At 40.1% G+C, this 9,352-nt stretch overlaps 1 protein-coding gene across 2 annotated transcripts in view; it reads left to right on the plus strand.

The window, feature by feature from the left end:
• LOC109923153 (macrophage metalloelastase-like) overlaps window positions 1-8,769 on the plus strand; it is a 39,093-nt gene extending 30,324 nt beyond the window's left edge. For both annotated transcript variants that reach the window (XM_048598221.1, XM_048598222.1), the window contains 3 exons: window positions 1,769-1,925; window positions 2,859-2,959; window positions 8,499-8,769. In XM_048598221.1, coding sequence (XP_048454178.1) covers window positions 1,769-1,925; window positions 2,859-2,959; window positions 8,499-8,596 — 356 coding nt within the window. In that variant the 3' untranslated portion in view covers window positions 8,597-8,769. The remainder of the gene's footprint in view (window positions 1-1,768; window positions 1,926-2,858; window positions 2,960-8,498) is intronic.
• The last annotated feature ends 583 nt before the right edge of the window (window positions 8,770-9,352 follow it).

The raw sequence follows: 9,352 nt of genomic DNA on the forward strand, positions 1-9,352 counted from the left end.
CCAGCTGTACACCTTGTTATCTCTAATGTTCTGGGGACCTGGGTTCAAATCCTGCCATGACAGATGGTGGAATTTGAATTCAATAAAAATCTGGAATTAGGAGTATAATGATTATCATAAAACTATTGTTGAAGGTCAGAGGAAAAACCGATTTGGTTCACTAATTCCCTTTAGGGAAGGAAACTGCCATCCTTACCTGCTCTGGCCTACATGGGATTCCAGACACACAACAAAGTGGTTGACTCTTAACTGCCCTCTGGGCAATTAGGGATGGACAATAAATGCTGGCCCAGCCAGAAATGCCCTTATCCTGTGAATGAATAAAAAATATTGAGCCTATCCTCATAATTCTCTTCTTTAATACCCACTACATTTTTCTTTTTATCCTCTGCTACATCTTGGAATGGCTCCTTATCTCTGCTTTTCAGTTTTTCACCATATCCACAACACAGTGTCAGTGCTTCATATTGTAGGTGCGGAAGTTCAACATACAGACAGTCATATAGGCAGTCACCTTGAGTTAATTCTTGCAACCTGCCTAAATTGGAAGCAATTATTCCCAGCACCACTGGAACAAAATAAGAGCTGCTTTAGGGAACTGACAACCAATCAATCGATATGAGGTTGAATATGGGATTAGATAGCATTTATGTAGTAACAAGCAGTCATATAAAATGTACCACAGGCCAGATACAGCAGAAGTACCATGCTACTGTTGAATGCAGATGGTTATGACCCACTGTTTCCTTTCATTTGCTGCAACAAATTTTAAATGTAACAGGTTTGGTGATATGACCAGTTACATAGATCTCAGACTGTGTTCAGTATTAATTACAAGTCAGCCTGGTTACATTAGTCAACAACTAACTAGCTGGTTTATAATCAAAACCAAACTTACTGAACCAAAGATGCAAAGATTATCGACAGCTTGGATTTTGCAAATATCTTTTTTAAAAAATACTAACACACAAAAACACACACACACTCACACACACACACACAAAGTCTGGGGAGAAGTAAAAAACAAAAACTTTGCAGAATGTTAACACTAAAATATTTGGGCCAATGTGGTAGAGTTGACAGAATTCCCTTTGCTTCAGTTGGTGGATAGATTCCAGGCAAATCCTATTCAGTGACAATTTCCAGGTGTTGGCTATGAGAGAGTTTGGGGGCCTTTGTTGCTGGATAAAATGAGGCGGTACAAGGATGGTAGAAATGATCAGCCACCAAGACCAGAGCTGAATGCAACAACAGATTCTTCTGGTCAAGGTGATAGAATCTGCTCCTTTATTGACAGCTTTAAAATCCTTGTGTTGTCTACTGCGAAAAACAAAGACTGATTCTGGGATTAGGAGGCCTTTGCAATTCTAGCCATGAATGGCTTGCTAATTGCAACATTTTGAGTTTACCAAATGACATCCAGCCTATAGTGCCAGTAGGACAGCAAGTCCTGTTTTGCCCCACAGTTTCTTAAAATCCACAAATTATATATCCAGCATAAGTTGACTTTATGTTCCACTGTGAATATGTTGCAACATAAACTCAACACTATATAATTTCATCAGTAAGTCAAAGTCACGGCAGCTGCTGATTTTCTGGCATTTAGCAACAGGGGTGAGAAACATCAAAATAAAACAAATAACTGCAAGATTGGAAGGGAGTAAGTGTATCACAATTTTATGCAGTTCACTGTGATATAAAACTGATTGAGGGGTTTGGCCAATATTGCTGTGATTACTTTTAACATAACATGCTGTTCACCTTGCAGGACATCAATATTGGCATTTCACTGGGATCGTTCTAAAACCAGGGTTCCCAAAGAACATCTCTGAATTTGGTTTTCCAGATAGTGTTATGCAAATAGATGCTGCAATGCAAGTTAAATTCAACTGGATAATGTTCTTTGTGGGAGATCAGTACTGGAGGTATGTGTTTTTGGAACTTTTCATAAGTTTAACCCATCATCTGATGTTTTCACAGTTGTGTCTGCACCAGTTCTACTTTTTAATGTCAGTCTCTGCCTTTTCCCCGTTTCCCTGCAAACCATTTCAAACCAAACAATCACCCATTGCCCTCTTGAATGCTCAATTGAACCTGCCTCCAGCACATTTCCATGTAGTGCATTCCATACCCTAATTACTCGCTGTGTGAAAACCTTTTCTTTCACGTTATAAAAACCAAAGGTCCTGCAGATGCTGTAAATCAGAAACAAAAACAGAAAATGCTGGAAAAACACAGGTGGTCTGGCAGCATCTGTGGAGAGCAAACAGAGTTAACGTTTCCAGTCCAGTTCTGAGGAACTGTCACTCTACCCCAAAACGTTAACTCCGATTTCTCTCCACAGATGCTGCCAGACCTGCTGAGCTTTTCCAGCAACTTCTGTTTTTATTTCTTTCACATTACCTTTTCTTTATTTGCACGTTGCCTTACATCAATGTCCTCTGAATTTTTCTTTCTTTTATGAATGGGAACGGTTTCTCCCTTTGTACTCTATTCAGCCCACTCATGGTTTTGAAAACCTCTATCAAATTTCCTTTCAGCCTTCTTTTTGCCAAGAGAACAGTCCCAACTTCTTCAACCTTTTCCCATGTCTGAGATTCTCGTTCATGGAATGATTTCTGAAAATCACTTCTGCACTCTTTCCAATACATGTTCAATATCACCTCCTTGCTTTTGTACTCCATATAACTATTAGTAAATCTGAGAATACTGTATGTTTTATTAACTGCTTTCTCCATTTGTCCTGTCACATTCAAAGATCCTGCACCCCTTTTGAATTTTACTCTCTATGTTAGTTCTTGTGGTTGTGTGTGGCCTGCAGATTACAACGTACTGCGACTTGTAATTCTTCTCTTTAGCTATAATTTAGATGAAAAGCAAATGAGCAGCCGAAGCCCAAGCTTAATAACAGACACCTTTACAAACATTTCAAAAGTGGATGCAGCTTTTGAGCATCGTGGTAAGTGTCCACTTGTTAGAGGAAAATAAATTATTGTGTAATAACAGCAGCAACATTTAAATAATAAAATCAATCTGTAAGATGTTGGGTAAATGCATCAGTGAGATTTCAAATGCTCATTTATTTAATTCAGAAGCTCCTAATTGAATGGATCTGTTTACATTGAGAATGTAAGGACTGATTGTAGTGCAAAACCTATAGGAACACAGAGGCAGAATCTGACATGGAGAACAGAGTAACTATTTACATTGGAAAATCCAGCATTGTCACAATTCAGATGCTGTCACTGCCATTTTCCATGTTCTAATAAAGCATGGTCCCAGTAGCGGAGCCTCACTAAATTAACCCCAAGTCACCTTCGAAGAACACAATTTTGAGATGCAGTGTAATTTGGATGTGTGGAAGCAAAAACAAGAAAGCAGATTACTACCTGAATGGCTGTAAATTGGGAGAGGGGAGTGTGCAGCAGGACCTGGGTGTCCCTGTGCAATAGTCACTGAAGGTAAGCATGCAGGTACAGCAGGCGGTAAAGAAGGCAAATGGTATGTTGGCCTTCATTGCGAGAGGTTTCGAGTACAGGAGCAGGGATGTGTTGTTGCAGTTATACAGGGCCATGGTGAGACCACATCTGGAATATTACATGCAGTTTTGGTCTCCTTTTCTGAGGAAGGAAGCTCTTGCTCTCAAGGGAGTGCAGCAAAGGTTTACTGGGCTGATGCTGGGGATGACGGGTCTGACTTATGAGGAGAGATTGATTCAGTTCGGATTGTTTCCGCTAGAGTCTAGACGAATGAGGAGGGATCTCACAGAGAATTATAAAATTCTAACAGCACTGGACAGGGTAGATGCAGGGAGGATGTTCCCGATGGTGGGTGTGTCCACAACCAGGGGTCACAGTATGAGGAATCGGAGTAGACAATTTAGGACGGAGATAAGGAGACATTTCTTCACCCAAAGAGTGGTGAGCCTGTGGAATTCATTACCACAGGAAGTAGTTGATGCCAAAACACTGAATGTATTCAAGAAACGGCTAGATATAGCACTTGGGGTGAATGGGATCAAAGGTTATGGGGAGAAAGCAGGATTAGGCTACTGAGTTGGATGATCAGCCATGATTGTGATGAATGGCGGAGCAGGCTCGAAGGGCTGAATGGCTTCCTCCTGCTCCTATCTTCTATGTTTCTATGTCTCTCTTTTTTAAGAATTTGTGCTTTTTAGAGAATTGGATTATCTTACCATAATGTAAACGTTGTGCATTTTGCATGATTTTCCAGTGTGCCACAATTCACATATGTCACATTCACATTTTTGTGACATACTTCAGAGATACATAAAGGAACAAAGAGATGGTTTTAATGTACAAACTAAAGAATGGACAGCTCCCAAGAGCAGGCCATTAACACAATTTCTGTTCAATTTAGTAATTCAAGAAAAATCCATGTGGCACTATATGCTGTTAATCTAGAATTGTAGTCATTAGATCTCTCTCCAAGTCTGACCTTGCTGAATTTTGTAGGATCACCAGAAAAGCATCTGATTTAAGATGCGGCACATTGACATCTCTTAGATGTATCTGTACTGCCCCCGTCCATTCTGTCAGGACTGTGTGTCTGCCAACAGTTGGAGCAGGGAAGCAGAGTGCAAGACTCTACCCAATGGAATCCCCCAATCAGTCTCCTGGTGCAAGGAAACCAATTACGAACTGTGAAACAAAGTACTTTGTATTGTGGAGTTTCTGAAGCATAAGCTGTAGATTTGTTGATTGCACTTTCATCTCTGAGTCATAGAGTCATAAAGTCATACAGCACAGAAACAGAGCCTTCAGGTCCAACTCATCATCGCTGACCAGACATGCTAAACTCATCTAGTCCCATTTACCAACATTTTGGCCCATATCTCTCTAAACCCTTGCTATTCATGTACCTGTCCAGATGCCATTTAAATGCACCAGCCTCCACCACTTTGTTTGGCAGCTTGTTCCATACATTCACCACCCTCTGTGTGAAAAAGATGCCCCTCAGGTCCTTTTAAATTTTTTCCCTCTCGCCTTAAACCTATGCCCTCTAGTTCTGGATTCCCATAGCCTGGGGAATAAGCCTGGTCTACTCATCATATCCACGCCCCTCATGATTTTAAAAGGTCACCCCTCTGCCTCTGACACTCCAGGGAAAAAAGCCCCAGCCTATTCAGCCTCTACCTATAGTTTAAACCCTCCAAACCCGGGTGTGGAGGTGTCAGTGTCGGACTGGGGTGGATAAAGTCAGAAGCCACACAACACCAGATTGTAATACAACAGTTTTATTTGAAATCACACAAAGCTTTCGGAGTGCAGCCCTTTGTCAGGTGCAGTGAGAGAGCAGAGTACACCAACCCAAAGTTTGTAGGCAGAGAGATCAAAAGATCATACAACTTGTGTGAGTGGAGTGTCAGATGATAAGTCTCTGCAGGTGACCAGGAGTGTTAGACAGGGAGTCAAGTGCCAATAGCTAAATAACCAGTGAAGGGGTAACCGATAATTGAATTAAGTGAGGCAGAGAGATAATAACAAAAAATTTAAAATAAAAGTGCTGCCGGGGACAAACCAAATGACTGGAATAACACAATAGGTATGAGTCACATGCCATGGGTCTAACCAAAGTAATAAATAATTCAAAACTGTACAAACTAATTAAGGTAGAGAGATCTTAACAATTTATTTCCTTACTGTCCTGTTTTGACAACATCACCTTGATAAATTGTTACTCAGCTGTTGACACTTGACTCACCATCCAACACTCCTAATCACCTGCAGAATGTTATTATCTGACACTCCACTCACACCAGTTGTATGAGCTTTTGATCTCTCTGACTATAAACTCTGTCTGTGTGCTCTGCTCTCTCACTGCACCTGACAAAGGGGCTGCAATCTGAAAGCTTGTGATTTCAAACAAATCTGTTGGACTATAGAGATAACAAGGTGCAGAGCTGGATGAACACAGCAGGCCAAGCAGCATCAGAGGAGCAGGAAAGCTGACGTTTCACGCCTAGAGATAGTAGGAACTGCAGATGCTGGAGAATCCGAGACAACAAGGTGCAGGGCTGGATGAACACAGCAGGCCAAGCAGCATCATAGGAGCAGAGAGGCTGACGTTTCGGGCCTAGACCCTTCATCAGAAATTCATTTCTGAAGAATTTTTCATTTCTTTTCAATTCATTTCAATTAATTCTTCATTTCTGAAGAAGGGTCTAGGCCCGAAACGTCAGCTTTCCTGCTCCTATGATGCTGCTTGGCCTGCTGTGTTCATCCAGCTCTACAACTTGTTATCTCAGATTCTCCAGCATCTGCAGTTCCTACTATCTCTGTTGGACTATAACCTGGTGTCATGTGACTTCTGACTTTGTCCAAATCTGGCAACATCCTCGTAAACAAAAACAGAAGATGCTGAAAAAGCTCAGCAGGTCTGGCAACATCTTAGTTCTGAGGAAAGGTCACCAGGCCTGAAACGTTAACTCTGATTATTTTTCTTTGCAGATGCTGCCAGACCTGCTGAGCTTTTCCAGCAACTTCTGTTTTTGATCCTCTGTCTCCTACCTTCTGGCCAATTTTGTATCCAATTGGCTAGTTCTCCCTGGATTCCATGTGATCTAACCTTGCTAACCAGTCTATTATGCAGACACTGTATTACTGAGTGAGGGCCAAAGCGTCAAAGGTGTCACTTTTTCAAAGAGAAGTTAAACTACCAGCTCAGATAGATGGAACCGATTTCATTGCCCTGTTTTGAAGAAGAGCAAAGGACTTATTCCTTGTGACTTGGCCAACATTGCCCTTCTCAAACAATGTCACAGAGAAACAATTCTGTTCATTATCACATTGCTGTTTCTGTTGAGTCTGTTGTATTGAATTGGATATGGCAGTTCCCACAATGCAACTGAGACTACACTAAAAACTTATTGTTGAAGCTGGAGGAAAATTAGTCATAGAGTTCCCCACGGGTTACCATTGGGATCCTTGCTTTCCTGATATACATACAGAAATGATCTAGATATTGGTGCGCAGAGAACTATTTCACAATTTGTGGGAGAATTGTACACTGGAATAAAGACAGTATGGAGCTTCAAAACTACATGGACAAGTTGGTGGAGTGGATGGAAAATGAAGCTCAATGTGGAAAAGTGTGAGGGGATACATTTTGTTACAAAGAGCATAAACAGGCAGCATAAAAAAGGTACTATTCTGAAGGGTGGGCAGGGGCAAACAGACCAGTGTATTGTGACACAGTGGTGGTGTCCCTATCCCTGGACTGGGAGGCCCAAGTTCAAGTCCCACCTGCTCTAGAGGTGTGACGTAAGTACATAAGTCAGTGAAGGTGACAGGACATGTAACAAAAACAGTTAATAAAATATATACAATTTTAGGCTTCATTAATAGGGGCATACAGTACAAGACAAAAGAGATTTTGCTGAACTTGTTTAAGACACTAGTTAGAACTTATCGGAGTACTGTATTCAACTCCAGGCACCACACTATAAGAATAAAATGAATCTACTAGAGGAAGTGCAGAGAGGTGTAAGAAGAATATTTCCAGGGATGAGAAACTTCAGTTGTGTGAAGATTGATTGGAGAAGTTGGCATTGTTTCCCTTCGAGAGAAATTTAAGACAATTTATTGAATTTCTCAGAATCATGAGGGTTATGGATTGAATAGACAGGGAGAAACCTTTTCTATTTGTAAGAGGATCAAGAACCAAAGGGCACAGATTTGAAGTGTTTTGCAAAAGAGCCAAATGTAAGGTGAGAAAATAAATTTTTTTTCACACAGCGAGTAGACAGTGTTTAGAATTCACTGCCTGGAAGTGTGGTGGAGGCAGGTTCAGTTGAATTATTCAAGAGGGAGTTGGATAGTAATTGTGTGCAGGGGTATGGGGAAAAGGCAGGAGATTGAGACAAATTCAAAATGCTCTGGACCAACATAGACTCGATAGACCAAATGGCCTTTATCTGCTCCATAACAATTTGAAGGGTCAGGTGGTGATGTAGTAGTAATGTCACTCAGGTTGATGTTTTAGGGACAGGGGTTTAGGTCCCACCATGGTATATGATTTCAGTAAGTGGTTTGAATATAGTGGATGGGTTTGGCCAAAGGGTCTACTTCCATGCTGTATGACTCTAATTCAATTCTGATGCTGCTTCCTATCCTGACAATAGCTATGGCTCCAAATTCCACTATTTTGGTGACTATTACATTTTATTTCTCATGAAATATCAGTTTAGAATCTTCATGTAATATCTTCGAGGCCAGTTTGCAGGAATTCCCAACATAAGGAGTCCATGCTCCCTGTTCTGCCTATGGTTCCTTGTTGTCAATGGTCATGTATAAAGTGGGCAGAAGTTTTGTTCATTACAAGGTCAACTCTAAGCCCTCAGAGTCAGTGGGAATCTGGCATCTGTTTCTAAGATATTCTACACTGTTGGAGTTATAACATGGATTGGATAGAACTCACAAGAAAATGCAGCACTTATGTTCTAACCAAATACTTAAGTCGCTATTTTGCAATTTCAGGGACTTATTATCTCACAAGTGGACCTCTTATATACCAATATCTGGAGACGGAATTAGTAGAAATTTTCCAACTAGGTGGGTGGATGGATTGTAACTAAATAACCATGTTTTGCTATTGCACTGTTGTGTATTGCAACTCACAGAGAATAGTGCTCATAGCAGATGGATTTGTTACCTTAAGTTTAAAACAAAATTAGATGTTCAACAAAGCTTAATAACTAACATGTTTGCAATATAGCTCCTGTAGTTGAATTTGAAAATTTCAGTTATTGTAATAGCTCAATCTATTATATTTACTAAATTAGAAAATATAAACATATCTTTAAGCATATATCAAACTATGAATATACTTTATTATGCAGTAAATGTGTTACTTGTCATTTCTTACATATTTACATCGCAATCAGGTTAGAAATTCATGATATTTGGAGAAACACATTTCTTTCTACTAATCAGTAACATCAATGCATTCATGTCACAAACTTGATCTCAAAGATCCTATTCAAAATAAAGATCAAATTCATGGAAACTACTGTTGTCATTTGTGTTTGTAACAACATTAGATTTAACATGAAGAAAAACAAAAAAATCCAAAGAACTACGGATGCTGGAAATCAGAAACAAAAACAGAAATTGCTAGGGACACTCAACAGGTCTGGCAGCATCTGTAGAGAGAAAACAGAGTTAATGTTTCATGTCCAGTGACCCTTTGTTAAAACCAGCATTCTCTGTTTTTGTTTCAGTTTTCTACTGTCCATAGTCTTTGTATTTACTTCAATTTTTTGGCACTTTGTCCCAGCTATGTTAGAAGTAGCAAAGCCATCTAACCTTCACTGCTCACATACTCTCAAAAA

Source organism: Rhincodon typus, chromosome 6 (genome assembly GCF_021869965.1).
Source record: "Rhincodon typus isolate 14 chromosome 6, sRhiTyp1.1, whole genome shotgun sequence".
In the NCBI taxonomy this organism is placed as follows: Eukaryota; Metazoa; Chordata; class Chondrichthyes; order Orectolobiformes; family Rhincodontidae; genus Rhincodon; species Rhincodon typus.